At 37.4% G+C, this 27001-nt stretch overlaps 1 protein-coding gene across 2 annotated transcripts in view; it reads right to left on the bottom strand.

The window, feature by feature from the left end:
• Positions 1–27001, bottom strand: part of LOC129751254 (glucose dehydrogenase [FAD, quinone]) — a 207148-nt gene that overhangs the window by 89519 nt on the left and 90628 nt on the right. For both annotated transcript variants that reach the window (XM_055746641.1, XM_055746639.1), the window contains exons 3-4: positions 25531–25728; positions 318–444 (exon numbers count right to left, since the gene is read on the bottom strand). In XM_055746641.1, the coding sequence (XP_055602616.1) occupies positions 318–444; positions 25531–25680 (277 nt within the window). In that variant the 5' untranslated portion in view covers positions 25681–25728. The remainder of the gene's footprint in view (positions 1–317; positions 445–25530; positions 25729–27001) is intronic.

Here is a 27001-nt window from a genome sequence, read left to right as displayed (position 1 = left end):
TGGGTAACCGCAAAACTGCCGGTTAATTGGTTTAATTGGGGTGCTGAATATCAGTAATTATTCAATCAGCTCGATTTTTTTTCGTTGCGCTACACTTTAAATCACATCTGCAGTTGACTGCAGTCGTTCGCTAATTAGCATTGTATCATCACACGATTCGATGAGAAACGAAATAAAAATAATATCATATCGATTCGAAACACCACACGACCGACTGGGTCAATGCGATTGTTTCGGCGTTAAGTTGAGTTGAGTTGGAAAATTAATTGGTAGCAACGTGTTCGTGAAAAGCGATGAAGTAAGAATGAATTCCATACCTGCTTCTATGAGTAGAATTTTCCAGTTTTTTATCTCCGATAACCGTGAGGCCACGACCGACCCGCCGGAACCTCCGCCCACCACGATGAAATCGTACTCGTAGTCCGTGTTTCGTATCGTTTTCGACTGCAGGGAGAGGTAGAGAAAGATAGAAATGAATTATTAGTACCTCTGCGGAATTGGTGGTAGCATATGGTGGAATTCAGCTCAATTAAACTAGAATTGAAAAAAAAAAATAAAGTGATACGATAAGAGATTACAAAAGTGGAATTAAATAATTGAATTGAATTTTTGACTTTAAGTAAATATGAAAGACGAGTAACTCGAAATATTTGGGAAAGAATTTTTTTTAAAAATGAACCAATTTTTATCGCTTGCAGAACTCGTTAAATTTCCTAACAAAATCAAGGTAGGTTCCTAATGCAGCAACGCATTGCAGATTTAAAACGAAATATTTCGTTTATTCGCATGCCGCTAGTCTGCTACAAAAAGAAGCATTACTAAGTTTTCGAAAAAAGTATAGCTGGACAGTATTTGATCAATTTAAACACAACGCACATTTTACTGGTTGTGCTAAACGTAAAAACTTATGCTACACAAATAACACACGACGTATTACAGGACACGACACTTAACGTTTTTACTAACGGAAAAAGGAATTAAATTTACCTTTTTTGTCGACCGGTTTCGGGCTCGATGTTGCCCATCTACAGGACGATGTCCGACTGACTAGATGAAGGAAAAACACTAATACATGTTCATACTATCCAATAGTATTCGTCGAAGGGTGGTCGGGTTGTTGAAAACTTGGTTTGAGCAGGTTGAAAAGCGGTGATATGATTGGAGCGTCATCCTCGTTCATAAGTGGCCTTTCCGATGTAGTGATATACATGGATTCCCATGCGTTTAAATGTGACGCTTTGCGTACACATTTTTTGAACTTAACCTTTCCCAAATCTATGTGATGATTAAGTTCTGACGCGTGGGCAGCTACACTTGATTCGTTGCTCCTGCTGTTATCTACTGCGTTTTTGTGCTCTTTGATTCTGGTTCTGAATTTCCGTCTGGTTTGCCCAATATAGACGGCCGGGCAGTTTTGACATGGAATCTCATAAATTCCAGATCTCTCTTCCGGTAGCACTTTGTCTTTTAGAGAAACCAGTCGATCTTTCAAAGTGTTTGAACTTTTGTAAGCCACTTTCAGACCATGTTTAGAGAGAATCTTACAGATACTATTTGTCAGTGGTGGGTGGTACGGCAGGCTGACTCTTCGGGATTCATCTCTTTCTGGTTTGAATGTGGTTGCGTTGCTACGGAGCTTTTTTCTTTCGTGTTTTCGGAGGATTTTGCTGACGAATTCTTGATCGTATCCGTTTAATTCACCAACCTGCAAGATTTTTTGCTTTTCTAGTTCGAATTCATGGCTCTCCATCGGTATGTTGTACAGACGGTGGGCCATCGAATGAAAGGCAGCTTGCTTTTGCGCTCCAAAATGGTTTGAATCAACCGTAATATAGCGATCTGTTGACGTGGGTTTACGGTAAATTCCGAATTTCACCGTGTTATCTTCTTTTCTAGAAATTAACAGGTCGAGGAATGGAAGTTTCCCATCAACTTCTTTTTCGACGGTAAATTTAATCGAACTATGCTGGTTGTTCAAAACCTCAAGCGTTTGCGGGAGATACCGTTCCTTTACGGTGGCGAAGATATCATCAACATAACGCCACCAAACACGAGGGAAAAGTTTCTCCCGTTTTTCGAGATCTGTTTCGAAGTCACTCATGAAGAGTTCAGCCAGTAGGGGGGATAATTTACTTCCCATGCTGAGGCCGAAGGTTTGCTTGTAGAATTTACCCCGAAACAAGAAGTAATTCTGATTCATACAAACCTCGGCTATGGTGACGTACGCTGCTATTTGGTTTGGGGGTGCGCGGCGTCGCTCCAGGTGTCTGCGAAGGCTGCGTAAGGCGTCAGAAATGGGGACGCTGGGAAAAAGTGCGGAAACATCAAACGAGACTAAAATCTCTCCTCGACGCACTTTGAAATCCTTCAAATTTTCCACTAGGTCAACCGAGTTGAGGACACTTTTGCCGTGCTTAACTGGATATTTCCGCATTTCTTCTACCAACCACGCTGCCATTTTTTCGGTTGGTGTGCAGATGTTTGAAGAAATGGGCCTCATTGCGATTGGGTTCTTATGAATTTTTGGAAGGCAATACAATGAGGCTACTTTTGGGTTCGGGACGAGGAATTTTCTTTCGAGTTTTATTTCACCCATTAAGTCAGCCACTTTTTGCCTTGTGCTGTTTGCTTCCTCGATCATATTATTGAGAGGGTCTTTTGGCTTACCGTTTTTGTAACTGCATTCCACATACGGGCCCGTCGAAATCATGTCCCGAACCTTGTTGTCGTAGTCTAGCCTGTCCAAAATCACTACAGCATTACCCTTATCCGCTCGCGTGAAAATCACTTCGTGTTTTTTCAACTTGGCTATAACTTTTTCAGGGCCCGCTATTTCAGATTTCGAACGGGGCTTTGTCCGGGCGGTTTTCAAAATAACATTTCCAATATCGTGGCGCAAAGCAGATTTGGAAGGAAAATTCCGAAACTGTATAATGAAAAAACACGAAGTGATTTTCACGCGAGCGGATAAGGGTAATGCTGTAGTGATTTTGGACAGGCTAGACTACGACAACAAGGTTCGGGACATGATTTCGACGGGCCCGTATGTGGAATGCAGTTACAAAAACGGTAAGCCAAAAGACCCTCTCAATAATATGATCGAGGAAGCAAACAGCACAAGGCAAAAAGTGGCTGACTTAATGGGTGAAATAAAACTCGAAAGAAAATTCCTCGTCCCGAACCCAAAAGTAGCCTCATTGTATTGCCTTCCAAAAATTCATAAGAACCCAATCGCAATGAGGCCCATTTCTTCAAACATCTGCACACCAACCGAAAAAATGGCAGCGTGGTTGGTAGAAGAAATGCGGAAATATCCAGTTAAGCACGGCAAAAGTGTCCTCAACTCGGTTGACCTAGTGGAAAATTTGAAGGATTTCAAAGTGCGTCGAGGAGAGATTTTAGTCTCGTTTGATGTTTCCGCACTTTTTCCCAGCGTCCCCATTTCTGACGCCTTACGCAGCCTTCGCAGACACCTGGAGCGACGCCGCGCACCCCCAAACCAAATAGCAGCGTACGTCACCATAGCCGAGGTTTGTATGAATCAGAATTACTTCTTGTTTCGGGGTAAATTCTACAAGCAAACCTTCGGCCTCAGCATGGGAAGTAAATTATCCCCCCTACTGGCTGAACTCTTCATGAGTGACTTCGAAACAGATCTCGAAAAACGGGAGAAACTTTTCCCTCGTGTTTGGTGGCGTTATGTTGATGATATCTTCGCCACCGTAAAGGAACGGTATCTCCCGCAAACGCTTGAGGTTTTGAACAACCAGCATAGTTCGATTAAATTTACCGTCGAAAAAGAAGTTGATGGGAAACTTCCATTCCTCGACCTGTTAATTTCTAGAAAAGAAGATAACACGGTGAAATTCGGAATTTACCGTAAACCCACGTCAACAGATCGCTATATTACGGTTGATTCAAACCATTTTGGAGCGCAAAAGCAAGCTGCCTTTCATTCGATGGCCCACCGTCTGTACAACATACCGATGGAGAGCCATGAATTCGAACTAGAAAAGCAAAAAATCTTGCAGGCTGGTGAATTAAACGGATACGATCAAGAATTCGTCAGCAAAATCCTCCGAAAACACGAAAGAAAAAAGCTCCGTAGCAACGCAACCACATTCAAACCAGAAAGAGATGAATCCCAAAGAGTCAGCCTGCCGTACCACCCACCACTGACAAATAGTATCAGTAAGATTCTCTCTAAACATGGTCTGAAAGTGGCTTACAAAAGTTCAAACACTTTGAAAGATCGACTGGTTTCTCTAAAAGACAAAGTGCTACCGGAAGAGAGATCTGGAATTTATGAGATTCCATGTCAAAACTGCCCGGCCGTCTATATTGGGCAAACCAGACGGAAATTCAGAACCAGAATCAAAGAGCACAAAAACGCAGTAGATAACAACAGGAGCAACGAATCAAGTGTAGCTGCCCACGCGTCAGAACTTAATCATCACATAGATTGGGGAAAGGTTAAGTTCAAAAAATGTGTACGCAAAGCGTCACATTTAAACGCATGGGAATCCATGTATATCACTACATCGGAAAGGCCACTTATGAACGAGGATGAGGCTCCAATCATATCACCGCTTTTCAACCTGCTCAAACCAAGTTTTCAACAACCCGACCACCCTTCGACGAATACTATTGGATAGTATGAACATGTATTAGTGTTTTTCCTTCATCTAGTCAGTCGGACATCGTCCTGTAGATGGGCAACATCGAGCCCGAAACCGGTCGACAAAAAAGGTAAATTTAATTCCTTTTTCCGTTAGTAAAAACGTTAAGTGTCGTGTCCTGTAATACGTCGTGTGTTATTTGTGTTAAACACAACGATTTCAGTAACTCAAAGATATTCAATTTGTTGGATTGGGTCCAATTTTTTCTAAGATATACAGTACCGTTCATAATTGTATAGAAATTGGAAGCACGCGCCCTATCACTTCGACTTTGACCTTCCATAACTTTTTACTCTGATGATATTTTTTAGTCAATTTTTTGCGTTATATAGATCAACTATCACACTGTTATACCACAGAATTTGAGCTTTCTGGAGTTTGTGTGGCCTGAGATACAGTCATTCTACGAAAATCGGACTTTTTGGACTTTTCTCATTCAAACTGCAATATCTCTGAAACTACGCTACATTTTTTAATGCAATTTTGCAGAGTGATTGTTGAAACATAAAGCTAGCATGTCTGAAGTTTTCGAAAAGTTCTATCGATGAGATCAAAAGTTACGCGAGGTGCAATATTTCAGGCATGAACCTAGAAATGCGATTTCTATAGAATTTTGGACGATTCATGAGAACAATATCGTTTCCATCAAACAATCAGACAAAAAGTGTCTGGCAAAAGCAATGAAGAAAAGAAAAAATGGAATAAATATCCATTTGTGTTTTGAAACCAGAATCTCACGATATTGTTTTGATTTTTTGGTTGAAATATATTTACTGGTTGTTAAACAAAGAATATGATTTTCCTATGGAAACATTCGACCATAATTCTATAGAAATCGCATTTCTAGGTTCATGCCTGAAATATTGCACCTCGCGTAACTTTTGATCTCATCGATATAACTTTTCAAAAACTTCAGACATGGTAGCTTTATGTTTCAACAATCACTCTGCAAAATTTCAATAAAAAATGTAGCGTAGTTTCTGAGATATTGCAGTTTTAATGAGAAAAGTCCAAAAAGTCCGATTTTCGTAGAATTACTGTATTTTAGGCCACACAAACTCTAGAAAGCTCAAATTTTGTGGTATAATAGTATGATAGTTGTTCTACCTAACGCAAAAAATGGATCAAAAAATATCATTAGAGTAAAAAGTTATGCAAGGTCAAAATCGAAGTGACAATGCGCGTGCTTCCAATTTCTATACAATTATGAAAGGTACTGTAGAATGCCAAATTCTGGTGTTTCCTGGCTTAAGCCCGGTTTACAGTTCTTGTGAACTCGAACTCGAACGTGAACGTGAACTCACCACAGTGAAAAAATATTCCGCAGTGAAATGTCAAATCGGTCAAATCTTCAAAATTAGTAAGAGGTTTGTTCAACTGCGGGTAGAAATTGGTTTCGATCGGAAAATGACAGATCATTCAACCAATGTTTTGATCGATACTTGTCGAACCAATGCTCAAATTTAAATTCAAATTTCTCAAAAAAACATATTGTTCTTCTTCAAAACATATTCAGCTTTGAAAACGATTGATTTAATCAAATAATCACAAAGTTCTTATCTTTGAATACATTGAATTTAAATTAAATTTTATGAATTTAAAAACGTATTTATCGATCAAGGAGTAACGAGCTTTAGCGATTCGTTTCTTTTGAAAAACTTATTGAAAGGACGTTATGAATATAACTTCTACAAGATAGCCATTTTTTGTTCTTGATTTAAAATTGACAAACAAAAATTTCAAAATTTTTTTTAATAAGTGAAACAATTGAAAAGGTTTTTATTTAATTCAAATGCATCAGTACTCTTTTGTTTGTTAATTTTTCTGCTTTTCAGTTCTCCTTAAAACACATTATTTTTGAATGATTTCATAAATTTTTATAATTATTTCCATATCTTTTCTGAAACACACATTTGAACAAAGCGGAATCTATTTTTTTTTATTTCAATGGAATTTGGCCATTCGATGATCTTCATTTACATTTATTCGTCGAGAAACTCTTCCAACAGGTGCAATTAAATGATGCCCAAGCGGGTTTTAAAGTAAAAAAAAAATATCGTATGCGTTTCATTTCAAACTCGTAGTATTTTAAGCCTTTAATTGCCTTCAAATGTGCTTACAAATTTAAAAACTAATTTTCTATGAAGCAAAAATTTTTCCGTCATCGGTGAAATTTTTTTCAGAATGCACATTGCCATTCGGACGTGAAAATGAACGCGGAATTTATATTCACCACTCTTGTTCGTTTTCCGTTTTCACGTTCGCTCAGTGCGTTTACACTTCGAGCGGAATGTCAATGAACGCGGAAAAAATATTCCGCAGTGAAAATCGGGGGAATTGAAATAAAATTAATATTAAAGGGCTTTGAACAAGGAAATCGGTTCAAAAATAATCGTTCAACCATTCCGCATCTATTCCACCTAGTTTCGCAGCCATGAAATGCAGCATAGTCGAGTTTTTTAAGAATATAAGTTTTTTCATTTTCACGTTCGAAAGAACTGTAAATGCACCTTTAGGCCTATGACATAGTGAGAGCGAAGCGATGCGAATTGACGAACGCGGTCAATGCGAACTCGAGCGGCGGAACAAATTGACATCTGCTTCGCCGCGTTGAGTATGTCAGGTTTAAGCGATTCACATACATTTTCATCAAATGTGGTTCGCCGAAATGAATTGCATCCCAAGTAACAATTTTAGCTTTATTATGGTCAGTAAAATTTCGTTTGGACTATAGCATTAATCTTCATAAAAGGCTAAAGCGCATTCTATAACATCACCTGGACTCTAATAAAGCCAAAATCAGGCTTTTTGGCCCTATCCTAGGAACGTCATCAAGACATATCACTGTTGGTCATCAATGTTGGTCACCAAAGCTTTTAAAAAGCTATTATTAAACATGTTAGAAAGTTTTGTTTTTTTCGATCCTGTGAGTTCTCGGAGTTTTTTTCATTTTTTCCAGCAAGCATAATTGTTGATGAATGATGATTGCATTATTCAGATATGATCTGGTAAAATTATTAGCTTAAAAACCAATGCTAAAACCATATAAAGAGCATCTTTTCTACTGCCAGTTAAGATTTTAGGTAAAATGTGTATGAAATAGTATCTTAAAATAAATGCGCCTTGTCAAATCTGATGGTCAATCATGATGAAATTGATGGAAAAAAGGCCTGAAAAAATATTTTCCAATGCTTGCATTGTGAATCCATCAACATGGCATTATTTTGTGCCCTTCGATTTTGCAACCAACATGGCGTGAGTCAATTCATAGTTTTATTATTGTTTAATGATGACCCCAAAAAAAGCTACGATTTGACGTTTCTCTCGCAAGCCAACCAATTACACGCTTAGGATTAGTTCCTCATTTCTGAGTTGTTAATTATTAGTACTGTAAATGAGGACAGACTTTTTGAATGAAAGGGGATTGATTGTGAATGACCCGTGGAATAAATCATGAGTTGAAGTCAAATTTCGTTGTCTGACGCCATCTTGAAATCCAAGATGGCAGCTTCCGCTGAATTTTGAAATGTTGTAAATGACTTGAAATCGCATGAAACCCCAAAAAAATGGGTATCGAGTGAAAGGGCTTAACGAGTAGAAGTCGAATTCCGCTATCAGACGCCATCTTGAAATCCAAGATGGCGGCATCCGCTCAACTTTTAATGCTTTAATGCTGACAAAAAGTCGCATTAAACCACCACTATACGGGTATTGAATGAAAAGGCTAAACTAGAAGATGTTGATTTTTTTCTTTCCGACGCCATCTTGAAATCCAAGATGGCAGCTTCCACTGAACTTTAAAATGCTGTTAATCACTGAAAATTGCATGAAACGTTCACAATATGGATATTGGGTGAAAGGACCAAACGAGTAGAAGTCGAAATTTACTATCAAACGCCATCTTGAAATCCAATATGGCGACTTCCCCTGAACTTAAAAATGATTTAAATCACTGAAAACCGCATGAAATCACCACATTATGGGTATTGAGTGAAACGACTCAACTAGAAGAAGTCAAATTTCGCTATCTCATCATCATCATCAATCCAAGATGGTGGCTTTTGCTTTTCTTTTCAATGCTGTAAATAACTGAATATCTTATGATACATCCACAATACTGGGTATTGGGTGAAAGGGCTACACAAATAAAAGTCGAAAATCGTTGTCCGACGCCATCATGAAAGCCAAGATGGCAGCTGCCGCTCAACTTTAAAATACTATAAATGACTGATAATCGCATCAAACCACCACAATATGGGTATTACTTCAAAGCGATCAACGAGTAGAAGTCGAATTTGATTCTGGGAGTTCTCGGATTTTTTTTCATTTTTTTCAGCAAGCATAATTGTTGATGAATGATGAATGATGCGAAGATTGCGGTTTCCGCTGAACTTAAAAATGCTGTAGATGGCTTTAAATCTCTACAATATTCGTATTGAGTAAAGGGGTGGAACCAAGAGAAGACAAATTTCGCTACCAAACTTCATCTTGAAATACAATAAGCCGGCTTCCGCTTAGCTGTTAAATACTGTTAACCGCTAAAAATCGCATGAAACGCTCACAATATTTTTTGGGTTCAAGGGCGAAACCAGTAGAAGTTGAATTCCTCTTTTTTACTTTATCTTGAAATTCAAGATGGCGGCTTCCACTGAACTGTAAATGACTAAAAATCGCTCGAAAGCTTTATAATAATGGTATTGAGTGAAAGGGCTAAACAAGAAGAACCAGACCCTGTTTGTTTTTGGCAACACGCCCGAACTTTTTGTGTTTCGATCATTTTAAATCACTTTTATAATTTTTTTTATTATGTTTCTAATGCATTTAGAACTTTTCTTGTTTTGTTTATAGTTTTTGATTTTTTTGCCATTTATGTCATTCTATTATTCCTATCGTGCTATTATGTCTAAATTGAATTGGTCTTATTCTAGCGAAAACTATAAGGTTATGCTGTTTCTGTTTACCGTTTGATTTAGGTACATGTGACAGATTCGATGTTGCCAAAATCGAATGTTGCCAAAAACGAACGGGGTCTATATTGTGGTGGTTTTTGTGGGATTTTCAGTCACTTACAGCATTTCAGAGAAACGCGAAAAGAGATTTTTGACTTCTATCGTTTAGCCTTAGCACCCAATACAATATATTTGGGAGTTTCATGCTATTTTCATTCATTAACATTATTTTTAAGTTCAGATGAAGCCACCATCCTGGATTTCAAGAGAGCGTCAGAATGCAAAAATAAACTTCTTATAGCTTATCTCAATTGACAAATATCCATATTTTGGAGGTTTCATGCGATATTCAATGATTTAGAGCATTTTTAAAGTTTATCGAAAGCTGCTCGCTTTCACCTTATAACCATATTGTGAAAGTTTCACGATATTTTCAGTAATTTACAGCTTTGAAAATTAAAGCGAAAGCCGCCATCTTGGATCAATGATGGCGTCAAGCAACAATTTTTTTTCCTACTATTCACTCAATACTCATATTGTAAAGATATTCATACCACTTTCGGTGATTTCAAGTTTTCAAAGATTTTTATGTATTTTTTTAATTTTAACTCAAAACCAACACGCATTACTTATCAAAAATGTGTAAAAATGGGAGTTCCAATTCAAATCAGAGATGCCATTCTCTACCGAGAAAGACGGAGAACGGAGAATAAATCACCCCCGTGCGATAGCTGCAAATCACCCGGGTGAGTTATTTTGTTTCTCTCCACACACTATTCGCACCCCGGTTTCGAAAGCCACACACACCTAATTCCAATAGCTCCGGCGTGCGACAATTCGTCACCGTAGAGCACCCCGGTGAAAACCAACCCCCTGGCAACTTGACGTTTCCCATACAAATCGCGTGTGCCAGTTTTTTTTGGTTCTCTGGTTCTGTCAAATCGAAAATCAAGCGACTAAACATGTCGGAAGGACACATATTGAAATATATTCTCTTTCAACTGATTTAACAAATGAAAAAATGATTCGAATTTAAACATTTCAGCTCAGTTTTATGTAAAAACGTACTGTTTTCAAAAGTTTAATCGATGCAAACGACTCACAGACGTAAATCTATGTGTCATTTATTAGGTCTAAAATTTCTGGACTGATCAAAATAATCCACTGATACACGGCAGTTTTTGGAACAAGTAACCGTTCCACAAAAACTATTGTAGACAATCGTACACAATAAATGTAAAACAAAACATTACTACAACAATCATCAAGTGATTTTATTAAATTGCAATACATATGAAAATTTTAGAATGGCAAAACTTTCACATCATAGCAGAACATTTCCTGTTTTATAGAAAAACTGTTTCCATACAGTAAATAAATAGGTAGATTATTGAATGTGTATAATAATTTCGGTTGAATCTTTTATTCATTCATTCGAAAGTTATGAATTTGCCTGATTCGCACCACATTTGATGATGTGCCCTTTCCATACGCATGGCTCGAAAAGTATGTAAACAAGCGGTACACATGCGACATCTGCGATTTTGAATCAGGCACACGAAACTCGCCAGAACTGTCAAGTTGCCAGGGGGTTGGTGAAAACACAGAACTGACTGGTTCAAGCCACGAAAAAGCAAAGACAAAAACAAACACGATGGTGTGCATAATAATAGCATCAACAAACGCTGAATGTTTCGGGCGAGTGAAACAGCTTCGTATGTGTTGGTAAACGCAACAAGCCAAGCCAGCTGCCGTCGTTGTCGCTCTCCGTGGTGAAAACATTTTTTCACTGTACACTCAGAAATAGAAAAAATATCAAAATACCTTTTATGTATTTATCCTGTAATTTTCAGGCGATAAATTATTACAGTCGATAAAAAATAAGTATCGCGTTATTATTTTTTAATACTTTGGAAACATTTCTCAGTGATAAATCACCTTGCGCTTAAAATTTAAATTCGAAACATTTCAAGCTGTCACTTTTTTCGTTTTTTTTTTAGCGGGTGATGTTTGTTTTTGCTATTATTGGAAGGAACTCGTTCGGTAGTCATCATAGAAAAAGTTTGAAAAATTCGTTGATAACTCCGGTAATTCTGATTGTTCGATTTTCGGAACTGTTAACTAAAACGGCTCGGTTCAATCCGTATTTGTAGCTGGGAAGCAGTAACCATGAAATACACGACAACTACTAGGATAATCGAGAATGTCTGCCAACATCCCGGGAATCTGATCAAAGCTGAGAAACTGTTCAAGCCATGTTCAGAAATTTGGAAGATTTATCCTCTTTCCTGTCCCGGTCCCCGTTTTTACAAATCCTATCCCGGTGTAACATCGATTCAGATACAGGATTCTTGTCGGTTTCCGATGACCCGCAGATTCATCTGTTGGCTGATTTCAATGAATCTCAGCTTGCTTGCATGACACCGGAACTCGAGAAAGAAATTTTTTATAGTTTCGCTTGTCGTCGAAGTTGTTGTATATCTAGGTAAGTGTCACTGCCATTAAGTGAATACATTTTATGAAATCATTTTGTTTTTTTTTTCAGAGCAACCTGAGGCAATTTCACTGTACTGGATAACGCTTGAGCAGCTCCGAAATCTCCCGAGACAGGCGACTGTGGTCCAAGGTCCAAAGTTCGTCAATGTATAATTGTATTGTGACTAGGTTGATATTTGTGGTTCAAAATTGATTTTTTTTTAATTTTAAATGGTTCCAAATAAAACGTTAAAAGTAAAAAAATATTTTTTTGATGACTAAAGAAAATAAGCAATAATTCTTTTGTGCAACTGTCGCTTTGAATTTCATTCCAATTTCCACCACCAGATGTCACTGCCGTAGATATTTCTCCAAATTTTAATCACCGAGATATTGCGGTTACTGGGAAAATTTCTAATCGAGCGACGGTAGCCTTCCGTGCGGTAGGCTAGCCGGAGCAGTAAACACAGTTAAAAAATTCACTCTTACTCACTAATTTCAAAAGTTAAGTTAAGAAGTAAATTCTTGAATCAATCTTCAAATCATTATTTTGCAAGAGAGGACAAAACATGAAGTCATCGGAATGAAATATTATTATTCTTAGTATTCATTGAGATTGAATTAATTACGAGCGTTAAAATCCCACACTGCAAAAAATCCACATTTAGATAGTATGTTTTTCCACACATACGTTCATGAAGCTGTTCGACACATAAATTTTAATTGATTCAAATAAAGACTAAAATTTTGACACATAATATGTATGTTCAATATATATTTTGAGCTGACTAAATTGAAATGAGCGTGCAAAGCCTGTCTGAAAATCATCGAATCTGATTTCGATGATTTTAATCCGCTTGTTTCCAAAATGGCGCGCGAAAAGTTTGTTTTTGGTTGCGATGGAACCAACAAAGTGCTTTCTAAAGTGCCCTGCTAAAATGTTTTCGGAGGTGGACGATCCTTTCAGCGGTCACTTCTGGAGTTGTTGCTGTGTTGGTGTAAATTTGAAGCCAACAATTAGGACTGGACAATTAAAAATTAACATTTATTGTGATTGTTTTCAGGATTTTCATTCGTGTGAAGGTGACATAGTGCCCGAAAGTGTTGGCTTACTGAAACATAGAGTCCGGATGCGATTTTAGACTTTTGACCGATTAATCAAGCGCGCTATTCAGGTCCATGCAAGAAGGCAGGGTCTTGGACCGTTTGAACACGGGTGACATGCCAACTCGATGATTGGCAGTGAAACGGGCCTGAAGTTGCTTGCCAGTCCGGACAGCCACTATGTGCGTATGTTTTTTTTTAGTTAAGTAAATGATATTCAGAAATAAAGTTTTTATAAAAAAAAGTTTTGGTAAATATACTCAAAATTCTCCCTTTTATAATGACTTGATATAAAAATTTGAGTAATTGACAGCAGAACAGCTTATTAAACTTATTTTCTGCAACTAATAAACTCTACAATCCAAATTTAATAACTTGTATTAGTTGCACTTAAGCATTTCATGTGTGCCCCACACATAGCATTCTATGTTTTTTGGCTATATGCGAGACACATATTTTTCGATTGTGAAACAAATTGCAAAAATCTATATAGGCTGACACATAGCCTCAATGTGTCGAATTGGTTGAGTGCAGACAAAACAAAAAATATTGAACACTATTGAAAACACATTTTTCCATAGCCTGAGAATAAACGAATTTGGCATGACGAAGATTTTTGATGCGATAAATGCGTCTTTGATACTTTATATGCTGGTCGAATTCAATTATGTTGTCGTTAAAATGTAACAAATCGTATATGAGAAGTTAAAAAAAGGAGTTGTGTACGGATAATGATCTATTATAGGAAATAATACCATTCGCATCGCAAAAAATTGGACTGCGCACTCATAACTGCGAAACTTGTGCGATCTGTCAAATCAGTATAAAATATGTCGGTTTTCTACACGCTAACCGCTTTTCAGTTAAACTTTATACGGATAACTCCGACTGCAAAACATAGCACGAAATCCAACATTTAATGAATGATCGCTACCGTGTCGTCGAACTCTAAACTTATTTAAACAACTACAGCGTTTTCTTTTTTTTCGTGAATTTGTCCGCTGATTGACCCCATCGTTAACTGTTTTTTTTATTATTCATTTTTCCGTGATTTCGACCGCTGATTGACCAAGCTCAAGGCAAACACAATTTTTTGTTTTATAAACAATAGATAGTCCGATAATAATATTTGGTATACATGTTTGTTTGACAACTTTTTATTAAATCATCTTTAAATGTTTTCCGCTTGTTCATCCGATTTAATTTCAGTCGATAAATAATCCTTATGTAGAACAATGCTCATTTTTTTCTTGAATACTGTAATTTTTTTTACAGTGGTACCCTACGGGAGCCCAAATCAGCTATCGCAGAAATAGAAAAAAAGAGTGGATCAGCAATATTTCTCGACGAGAAATAGTTCAGTTATTACACGCTGAAAAATAACTCTGTGAGTGGGCACGGTAAAGCTTGAAAAAGCATGAAAAATAATATTTATATATTTTTTTCATTTCTGAGTGTAGTGTATGTTCGCTCTGTCGTGTTGATTAACAGATTCTCTACAGAGGTTCGGCTAAAAATCTCTGGGGTGCGTTTCAGAGAATCTCTACCGAGAATCGAAAACCGAGCACGTCGGTGATTCTCGTTAGAGAAATTGCAAGCCTGATTCAAATATGTGCTATCTAATCTGAGCGTGTCCTGTTTTGACATCTTGAACGAGAACTGTCACTAAGTTTTATGGCGGTTTAATATTCATCCACTGAGTGCTATTGTAGAACATGCAAAAGAAAGCTTGGAGTAAACTTTTAAGTTTGTGTTTTATTATAGTTTAAAAAGAGCATTCATAACTCTTTCAAAATAATTTAAACAGTATGTTTAATAGCTTAGTTGACTACTCATATCCACCTTAAATCATTGAACTTGAAGAGCTTAGATATGATCATTCATTTAACACTTCAGATAAAATATTTGATTAGACTTTGTTCAACTTATGCACTTCAAATTCCATGATCGCTGGCGTGGCTAAGCAGAACAAGTTCTACCTCGCCAATGGTTGCTACTCCGTGATTGATCGAGGCCATCAGCTTTGTGCAAGGGCCAAAAGAATGGTGCTTGGGACTAGAATTTAAACAGTATGTTTAATAATAGTTTTATTAGCGTTTTCAAAACCATCTGAAAACATATGGTCGAAAAAAAATATAAGCATTCTGCATGACCATAATTAAACCGTCATAAAACGAGCTGCACAAAAAAATGCCATTATCAAACCATAATAAAACTTCCAAATGCTAGTTGGCTTAATCTGTGCTACTTGGGATTCACCGGTTCGCATCGCATCGCACTCACTATGTCATCGGCCTTAGATTTCTTTGCGGTCCTCAATGTGTTAATCTAATTTTAGCATGATGTATCAAACATAGGTAAGATTATTTTTATCATTTCGTTATTCAGAAAAGAGTATAACGACTATTATACATGTTTAATATAACTATTTTCCAAATTTCAAAATGTTGTAAAACCAACTTTCAAAAATTAACAGAATGATAGAAATGTTGCTTAACTTCTACGATGCAAAAATCTCATAGTGAAATATTTGAGAAAAATGGAAGTCCTTATTTTTGATGCCATAGGTGTGAAGAATAATTTGCCAACATTGTCTTCGGCGCTAGCCCTTCCGTTGCCAAAACGGCCTGCACGCTAGGGGACAGAGTTAAAAAACTCCAGGAAGTCAAAAGTTTAAGAGCAAATTTTGACTCATTTTAGGACGCTGAGTGCAATTATGCAAAACATTTTTTTCTTTGCTCTAGTTTGTGAGATTCATGGCTCGATTGGTGAAGATTGATGAATATGAAATTAAAAACTTTTTAAATTTCTTTGACGAAAGTGTAGAATGTGTAGCATTTTAAAATGAGCGTATTTGTTACCTAATATGTATTGAAATTTGTATCAGTGTAAAAATGACAGGATAACGATAACGGGCGTTTAACGACAAATATTTTCTTCGTTTCAATTTTAATTCCGTTGGAAGAGCACTCTCGATCCGAAAAGCGAACAGTAAACACGTAAAAGTTAAAGCTACAAAAATAAAACGTTTTTCTTCTGCAAAATTATCCGAGAGTTTCAACGGTTTTCCGCTAGTACCGGCTACAAACATCGGAAGTGGGATCTGGATCGATGTAACCTGGATTGTCCGGTAGTATGAGATTACTTGTTCCGGTAGAACTCCTGGTGTCTACTAATCGGGTGGCGTAGCCCCAGAGACGTGACGAAGACGAGCGAAATGCCGACAAGAGAGGGCACGCGGCGAAGTCAAGTCAGCGATGGCGATTTGGATGGCGAACGAGGTTCAGATCGCGACTTGACCATCGGAAGAGCAACACAGAAGCGGAAAAAAGTGAGTGAGCGGCAAGCCCCTGAGCGGCATTTCCATCCGGAGGAATTGCGCCAGCTGATCCCGGTATTCCGCGAAGGCAAAGGAGTCTCTGAGTGGATCTCGACTATAGCCCATTTTGAGAAATTATATAGCTGTTCCAAAAGCTCCACGTTACTGTACGTAGCTTACCGGCTAGGTGGCGCTGCTCAACAGTGGTACAAGAGAGTGCAGCGGGCGATATCAAGTTGGGCCGATCTGAAATCGGGGATCCAAGTGGCCTTCACGGACCAAGAGGACGACGCCGATATTCATAGGAAGTTGGTCAGAGGTCTCAAGGAGGCAAGAGAGTCGTATGAAAACTATGTTTTCCGTATGACTGCTTTGGGACGGAAAGGAAACGTGAGCGGCGGTGCCGTAATCAAGTATAAAATCAGCGGGTTGTCGTACGATCCGCTGTACCCAAGTTTGGCCACCAGCAGATTCTGCTCTATTTACGATCTGTTAGAGCACCTGCGTTACTGCGAGGCCAACCAAGAGATGTGTTAACGGCGAAGCTTAATCGTACCCAAAGGACAAGGACATCAACCGAAGACGGGACCAGTCCGATCAAGCGAATCCGATCAAGCGAATCGAAGAAATCCAATCCGAAGGTGGCAACCGTAAACCCAGGCGATACGAAAACAACGAATGCTTCAGCTGCTACGGTGTTGGGCATATTTCCATAAATTGTCCACAGCCGCAGCTACGTCCGAGGTGTCGGTTGTGTGGCAAGGTCGGGCATAGCGAGGATAGGTGTTACAAGCGAGACGGAGCAGCGAGGTCGACGGTGGCGAACGAAACGATTACACATTCCAAGTACGATAATGCCACAGGTCCGGTGTGTGTAATCATGGAGAAGGTGATGGAAGGCGACAAGTTTCTGGCTGAAGGTGGATGCGGAGGCGATGCTGACGGTCGAGGTGGCGTTGGGCGGCGAGAGGAAGACAATTGCTTCCCTGGTGGACACCGGTTGCCACATTGTTTTAAAAATGATACTATGTACAGTAAGGTTAGGGACACAGAGTTGGTAGGGGCTAATGAGTCCGGAATTGGAGTGCTAGGTTCGTATTCATCTTTCTTGAAAATAGATTCCTTTGAGTTTTTTACTAAGTTTTCTGTAGTTTCAAACCATACGATGCAAATGGATATTATTTTGGGTCGAATATTTTTCGATGAAAACGATGTTTCGATGATGTTACAATCGAAATGCTTTTGGTAATAATATGGAAACATTGTTCGTGGGCGATAAAATTGATCTCGACGTTGGAGATACTTTAGAGACAAGTTCATTTAATAATATCGTTTATCGACTATTTAAGAACGAATATATGAATCGCGAGAAATTAAAGGAACCAAAAGTAAAGTATTGCGCAGAAATCAAACTAAAGGAAGATCGATTTTTCAATTCGACTCAGTGATTATGAGCGTCGCGAACAGGATAAAATGATTGACGATCTTTTAGTTGAAGGGATCATACGAGGGAGCGATTCGCCATATTCGAGTCGAGAAGTGTTGACCCGTAAGAAAAATGGGGAGTTCTGTCTTCTGTCTATAAATTTAAAACCGTTAAATAAGCTTGTTGAGCGAAATCATTTTCCATTACCTATTATCGAGGATCAAATAAGTAAACTGCAAGGTTAGAAATATTTCACGTCGTTGGATATGAAGAATGGTTCGAAAAAATATACCTCGTTCGTTACTGAAACCGGTCAGTACGAATTTAATAAACTTCCATTTGGCTATGCGAACTCACCCGCTTTATTTTAGCGTTTCGTTTCGAAAGTTTTGGAAACCTTCATAAAGAGCGGAGAATTTGGATTTGGATTTATTTAAAAGGTTGTTCCACGTATTATCTGACAGCAATATCGAACTAAACATAAAAAAGTGTTCCTTTGTAAACACTTAAATTGAATTCCTCGGTTATGAAGTGACTCACAATGAGATTCGTTCATGTGATCACCATATTGAAAACGTATCAAATTTTGCGATTCCTACGAATGAAAAAGCTTTGCAACGTTTCTTCCGGTTAATGAGTTATTTTCGTAAGTTTTGTATATCATTTTTATCAGATTGCAAATCCGTTGTACAAACTTCAAACGGTTTGAGATAAATCTTTCCTGTTTGAAGCCAAGCACTACGAATCTTTTGATAAATTGAAAAACCCGTTGATTTCAAAACCTGAATTGAGTATTTATTCGCCTGTAGCAGAGACCCAGCTGCATACTGATGCATCGGCTAGCGCAGTGGTCGGCAACCTTTTGATTTGAAAGAGCCAAAAATTTCAAAATTTCAGAGTTTTAAAGAGCCACATGAAGATTTATGGTTTTTGTTTTTAATTAAAAAAAATCTAAATATATGCATGATCAATGAACATTAGTTTTGCGAAAATAATTCTAAACCCCTCTAACTATAAGTTTTTTTTCTAACTCTGGTTTTTTTTCTTTTGAATCTGTTTTTGATTACGATTAAGTACATGGGTTTTTTTTCTGGATCATCAACTCTTCTCAAGGTTTGATGTAATATTAATTTTAATACGTTGGCAAATATCGAGTGTTGAAATTGCAAATCTATATAAAGCTTACATGAATACTTTGCATGACGTAAAGTGAACATAACCACATAAACAGAATATTTATAATTTCTTCGGCAAAGAGAAGCTTAAAAAAAGTAAATGGAAAATATTTTCTTAAAATTATGAAACTTTTTTATTACATTATTATTATTACATTATTTATTACATAGCCAATCCTTTACAAAATCCAGAAGTATGAGATAAAATTTAATTAAAATTTATGTAGCTGAAACCTTAAAAAATATGCTCCTGACAACTGGCAGAATTTTCAAAACTCAGGACATCAAATGAACGTGTCTTCAAAATGTTATGCATCTGGAAAATCCAAAATTACATTTCATGCCACATGTGACTTTCAGTATTGTGCGTCCAATTGAAAGAAAAATGAAATTCAATACATTGTTCATTATTCAGCAATGCTTGCTAAAGCTTAGATTATAGAAGAAAAAAATCTTGTGGTTCGACCAGTATACATCTGTAATAATGTGATTTAAACAGACGAAATCAGTTCAAGGATTCTTTCAAAGTTTCGAAACAAAAATTAATAAAAACAAATCAACGTGATTTACTCGTAATTTAAAAAAAATGTGATTGTTACGGAAACTTCATTGAACATTTTAGTGATTTTGGTAAATATTAGCTGCAGGCATCACACTTAAAATTTTAAATATGCTCAAAGACTCAAAGGTTTACTTAAAAAAAAGATGAAGATTTATGATTTAATTAGAAAGGAAAATGCTTCAAGGTGTAAAGGTCAATTTTGTTAATGATTGCAAGTATTTAACCTGTGATTTAGTTTTCAAATAGATTTTCAGAATTGAAGTTTTCATTCATTTTCAATGCTGATACGAGTTTGAAAAGCTACCAAACTTTAATTTTGTATACTCAATTCATAGTTTTTTATTTTGTATTTGAATTTCGGGTATCTATTGACTTTTTAACCCGATTTTTATTGAGAAAGCATTCCCGATTTTGGCATTGGGTTCCTACCCAGCAAACATTTAAGAGGGTATATCGCAGGAACAACAGAATTAATCAAACGAATATACCAGATGAAAAGATTGTATTAAACTTACCAAAATAACATATAGCTATAAAAGTGGAGGCGATATATCTTCAATGACAAGATTCTAACGATTCGATTTCCCCACAAAATGCAAAATATACGATTTGAAGTAATTTAGACTAAAACGAAAAAAAAAAATCCCCGACCGAGATTTGAACTCCAGCCTCCGAGTTGACTATCCGGTATCCTACCACTATGCCAACTCATCAGTTGAAATGATTCGCGCTATAGCTCTATATGTGAGATTTTCTGTTCACGAACCGGTCAAAGGAAGAAAGAAGGAAGGATCGCCCATTTATCGTAAATCAGTTTACTCAAATCGTAAATGTGGAATTAGCGTATTCTAAACTATTTGGAGACATATTTACGAATTGACTAAACTGCTATCCGATCCAACTTTTTTTGGGCAAAGCTTCTCGTAAATGAATGATAGAAAATCACTCAATACCAGCTTGTTTACGATGGTTATTGAAAATGTCTTAATATTCGATTTGGATTATCCTTTCTATTACGATTTTATGTTAGCTGGGTATATTTTAAACTTAAAACCGAATAATATCCGGGCAAATCCAGCCAAAATCTACGCATGTTCCATTAAAAAACAAGAGAAAAGTTGAAAAATGAACAAACGAAAATCTTAATAACAATAATTCAAAATTTCAAAAAATGCATGCGCTGAAACAGGTTAAAAATTTTGGAATTTGGAAAATTGTGAATAATTCTGGAACAAAAACAGGGCCTTTTTTCGATATTCGGGCATCCGGACCGGACCAGGCATTCCCATTTTTTTTCTTTGAAAATCTAGGAAAGCCCGGTTAAATCTGCTAATGAGAATGCTTATGAGTTATCTTTATTCAAAAACATTGAAATTATCATTTTGAATTCAAATTAATTAGATAGGGTTGAGGTGATTTTTCCAATATTTTTATGTTGTTACGCGTTAAAGTTGTGATTTTTTTTCGAAATGGTTGATCAATTCTAAGACGATTTTGGAAATTTCAATTGATCAATTTCCATAAAGGGCAAAAACGTTATTGCAAGTGCTTAAAATATAAAATTCAACTCTGTTGTCAACTGAAACAAAGCAATCGAAAGGTTCCTTTTAATTAAACCACGGTAAATGAAAAGTTCATATACCGGTATTTCGATAGAAACTTACTACCTTCTCCAGTGAGCGTTTTCGAAACTTTTCATTTACCTTGGTTGAATTAAAAGGAATCTTTCGATTGCTTTGATTCATTAAAATTTAATGACGGTTATGCAGAGGCTGCATAAGAACTACTTTTTTGATTTTCCTTTACAGTTTCCTGTCTTTTTTCGTTCGATTGTTTCAATAATAAACACAGGTTTTGGAAATAAATAATTTGATTTAAGTTTTCGTTATTTTAAAACAACAGTTTTTCTTTGCATTCACAGTTAATGATAAATTAATTTATCCTACAGCGGATAAAATTTTAAAATTCACTTCCGGACCTATGTAAATATGTGTGCCAGGTCACAAGACTCAATTATCGTATCAGCACGATTTTATAAATATTTTATTCAAAAATACATATAATATTAGCACAGTGAGATAAAGAGCCGCAGCTTTACCGCTGCCGCCGGTCGTGGCCTAGAGGATAGCGTTCCAGTCTTCTAAGCCAGAGTCCATGAGATCGAATGCCGATCACGGCACATATAGTACTCTTTCTGTGGTCTGATCCATAATATCCTTGAAAGATGTACGCCTTGGAGTTAAGTAAAATTAGATCTCTTCAAAGAAACATGAAGTTTCACTGAGATCCTATATGTGTGTGTTCGTTTTTTTTTAAAAAGAGCCGCATGCGGCTCGCGATCCGCAGGTTGCCGACCTATGGGCCAGCGGTTTCGGAGGAATCCTTATGCAACGACAAATCTACGATAATCGATTTCATTCGGTAATGTACTTTTCTCGCAAAACTACCGCAGTAGAATCGGTACTGCATTCATTCGAACTCGAGGCACTTGCGATAGTGTATGGCGTTAAGAGATTCCGCGTTTATTTATTCGGTATACATTTCAAGATTGTGATGAAATCCAATCTAGAGAAATTTTTTTGTGAATTGCATCAAATTAACCACACAAACAAATTTTGAAAAAATTCAAACATTCAATTTATCATATTAATTGAAAAGTTTCATTTTATTTGGAAATTCAAATACAATGGGGAGCCTCTTCCTTTTTTTAAAAAGAACGGCTATCATTCAAATGCAATGTTAAGTAAACTTAACTTAAGGCAAACTTTTTGTGAGGAGGGTGAGTAATTGAACCTCTCATAGTCTGATTGAAAATCTGACCAGCTAGCTGACTGAGCTGATCACTTCCCCATGCTAAAAGTTGATTGTGTTGTGTTTGATCAAAACAAATTATTAAAAATTTAATTTTTTTTTAAATTTCGCATGGCCTAGGATAAACGAAGCTCCCATACAACGACGCGTCGCAACGCAGGCTTTGTTTATGTTTATGACTTAATCAAAAACAAAATCTGTTTTTTTTTTTCTGGGAAAGAAATCCTGCGTAATTGAACGTTTGAGTTTCCTGATGAAGTGATCAACCAGGAAATGTTGAAAACTCTTACCGGGTTTACATAAATTCGACAATCAAAAAGTTTGTTGGATTTGTAATGTGAACTCCTAAATAACGACTTAAAAAAATTAAAAAAAAAAAAAACGATGAAATAAAACTGGTCTGGGTTTCAACAACACATGTCAACAGCGCTCCAGAGAACTTCGTCGAGCATGTGGAACGAACACGACGGAACGTCTGCACTGGTTCAACGAGGAGTGTAGAAGGTTATGGACGAAGAAAACGCCGCGCGGGCGGCAGTAGTGCAAAGAGGCACCCGTCAGAACTTGGAAAATCACCAACAGCAGAACAAGCAGCGAGTTCGAATTTTCCAGGAGAAAAACCGCCGCATAGAGAAGGAGGAGCTCGTGTAGTTGGAGCAGCTGCATCGTTCCCAAGAAACATGAAAGTTCTATCAGAAACTCAACGTATCCGCAAAAGCTTCGTGCCGCAAGCCGAAATGTGCCGGGACAAGGACGGAGGCATCCTGACGGACAATCGCGAGGCAGAGGTGCAAAGAGATCCCTTCACGCTACATGCAGTGCCGATTCCTACAGCCCGACGTCAGCCACGAAAGAATCATCTTGCAAAGTTGCAAGATTCGTACAGAACGTCGAACGTGTCTGCAAGTAAAGGTCAACCGCGCGATGAAATCCTTTGACTGCACGTTTCAAAAAATTCAAACGATTCTCCGAAGTTAAGATCACTTGCAAACTAGCAAGCCCGAAGATAAAATCCCTTGAGCCGAATAGAAAGAAGGGATTCTGTTCGGTTCAAGGGATTTTATCTTCGGGCTTGCAAGTTTGCAAGTGATCTTAACTTCGGAGAATTGTTTGAATTTTTCGAAACGTGCAGTCAAAGGATTTTATCACGCGGTTGACTTTTACTTGCAGACACGTTCGACGTTCTGTACGTAAAGCGGGCCACAGACTACACAACATTTGTACAAATGCGATGAAATTCGATGAAATTTTGGTCGCTGTAAACACGATTTGCATAGTGTATGGCACTGCTTGAATGAGCGCCCAAACGGTTGGAGTAAAATCGGTCGGGATCGAAATATTTTGTACAAACCATCCTCCCATCCGGGGTGGAGATGGTTTTTTTTGTTGCTGTTGCTGTTTTCGCCAGCAATCGTTTGTGGTCGCGTGAAAAATGTTTGTATAGTGTGTGAGCGAGCATAGATCAAACAATCGTCGTGGAATCATCGAATTTGTACAGGCCATTTGTGTAGTCTATGGCCCGCATAAGGGAGAAAAAATCAGTTTGCCACTTTGCAAAATGATTCTTTCGTGGCTGACGTCGGGCTGTAAGAATCGGTACTGCTTGTAGCGTGAAGGGATCTCTTTGCACCTCTGGATCTATACGTACGTTAAACGGGACTTAAGTCACATAAAGGGCACAAAAGAGCTCAAAACGGGATTTCGTAAGTCACATAAAGGGCATAAAAGTGCTTAAAACGTGATTTGGTAAGTCATAAAAAGTGCATTGATGTGCTTTCAAAATCAAATCACCACTTCAAGTTTAAGTTTCAGTTAGAACAACATCTAGGCGTGGTCTAGTGGAAGCGTGTTCGATTCTCACCACGAAGGTCGGGGTTTGATCCTCAAGCCGGGCAAGCTTTTTTTCAATAAGTAATTAAGTAATTGAGTGACCATTCTGATGCGATATATGTAGGAAATGTAGGAAAGAAGCAATCGGGCAATTTGTCGAGTTTGGAATCCGGCGCGTGGCATCATGGCGGCACCGGTACAGAACACAGTAAACAATCAAGAAAAGGTGATATGAACCGAAGCCGAAGATTCAGTTGAGATAGAAAGCGATTTTTTGCTTATTTTGCATTTTTTTGGAAGCTGAATTAAGGGCCTCTGGACTGGAAGCTGAATAGAAGATCATTAAGACAAGACTTGTTTTGTACCTGTTTTATGGGACTTCTGGACGCTTGGGTGGTCACAATCTTTGTTCAAATACATCATTTTTTTGGCCGTTTTGTCTATGGTCGCAATTATCAGATGCCACAAATATTTTGAATTTTTTTTTTCTTACCGATAGCAAAAATGTTGATGATTCCAAAATGGTATTACTTATATAAATCGGTTCAGTTCATATTTTTAGACATATAGCTTGAATACTAATCCGGATCAACCTAAGGTTGCCAGAATTTTTTCGCACTCATCCGGGCCGGATATATCCGGATAATTTTATCTAAAAACATGGCAAAACCCGGGCATTCGATTTCAAAATTTCAATCCAAAACCCGGGCAATACCTGGACCGGGCAAATTTGATCGAAACCGAAATTATTCATCCAAAACAAAAAAAAAACATTAACTAAAATCCATAACTAAAAAAAATCTATAACTTTGTTAAAAACTACAATTAGTTAAATTTCTGATTTCTAGATAAATAAAAAATAAAATCCATAACATTTTTATTAACAGATTCTGTACTATTAGTATTAAAGTTCAATATATTTTAACAAAATTGACAAAAATCGTGTTTGTGTTTTTATTTTTTTTAATTTATATAGTAATTAAATTTTTTCATGCCATGTGTCAAAAGCGTATTACTCGCAAACTGCACTTATTAAATATGTTGAGCTATCAGCCATTTCGTCAATTGGCTTTATGCTCATATTACCCCATAGGTACATTTAGGAACACTTCTCCCTAAGTTCGAGAAAACTTGACAATTTTTTTTTATAAGCTAAGCATTTTTCTTGCACTTTCAATTTGAACTGACGGAAAACGTTACCTTCATCCTTCCGCAGGGATCCTCTAGGTCACACTGAGATCGAATGAACACCTCCAGCAGTCCCATGAAGAGCATATACTGGGATCCACCACAGAGAGCCGCCAGTGTTGCCCCCACTGGCGGTCCCATCGGACAAGCGCAGGACGACATCCTGCCTACAGTACTGCTTCCTTATTCGCCGATCAAGCTGTTTGAATCCTGCAATTGAAATAGAAAAAAAATCATTAAAATTCATCTTGAACAGTAAGGATTTGCTTAAATACAATGTGAACGTTTTAAACAATACGTCTCGGTGGTCGAGTGGTTAGCGTGGTAAGACGGTAATCGCTGGTCCACTGGGCATGGGTTCGATTCCCATCTCGGTACTGGGTGTTAAATGTTAATCTTAAGTTGTCCACGTCATTTATTCAGTCTGTAAAGCCTAAATCGGCTAAGACGGTGTATGTCTTTTTTTTTAATCAGAACTGAAACCACCAGTAAAATGAAACGAAATTTTTTCCTCGACCAAAAAGTCCGGGTCGAAAACTCAAAGGTCATCTCTGATAATAAAATAAATCAGGAGAAAAACGAGCCTCCCGAGTGTTGGAAATGCGAGCTCCAGAAATCTTTTTTGAAGCCACAATCTGCGGAAAGAAAATAAAAGGAAACCCAAACGAAAAGATGAAATATGATCTTCTGTGATTTGAACCAAATGGAGTTTTTATTCCCGTTCGCAATTCTTTAAGTGAAGCTGGAATATATTTTCCCACCATTCATACCCAACATGTGGGCGAAAAAAGACGACGACGGCGGATGGTTGGATTCGATTGAACCTTTGAACGTTTTGGTGGTCATGAAACGATTCTCGATTCTGAAAGAACCGGAAAATATAAATCGAAAACTTTATCAGGTGGAATAATGTGTCTAAAAATACCGAGACACGAGGGTTGTTCGGTAATGACCTGGAAATAAATTTGCTGACAAGATGAGATCTTCAGGCAGACCTTTGACTTTAAAAGACGCCTTCTCGAGCAGCATTTTCCTTTCACTGTCTCTTGAAAGATCTTGTTTGCGATTTGGACGACCTGTGTGGGTTACAGTAAATCAGAGGTTATAGAGTAAGTCAAGTAAAAGTTGTTTGAATTGGGCAATCTTCCATTTGAAGAGCTAAAACAGAGGAACATTATTTTGTTGATACTAATGTTCAACTTTTTGTTTTGGACAGATTATTTCCAGATTCATGACAGATTTTTTAATTCAGCTCTTATTTTTATGACATGCCGTAGGAAAATTATGAAATTAATCATTTGTTAGTGAAGTCAATCATTGATAACTCCCCAATTTTTAAGAAGAGATTTTTTTCATCTCTTGACATTTTGTGCCGAGGGTCTTAAGTTATTTCCGAAAATTTCAAATTTGGTTCATTTTTGAGACATTAAACCACATGTTTTGTGCAGATTTTTCAAATTTTCATTCCCAATACATTTTAGGT

This window comes from Uranotaenia lowii, chromosome 3, assembly GCF_029784155.1.
Source record: "Uranotaenia lowii strain MFRU-FL chromosome 3, ASM2978415v1, whole genome shotgun sequence".
NCBI classification, from domain to species: Eukaryota; Metazoa; Arthropoda; class Insecta; order Diptera; family Culicidae; genus Uranotaenia; species Uranotaenia lowii.
Note: the sequence above shows the minus strand (reverse complement) of the source record. Positions and strands in the feature narration are given on the sequence as shown.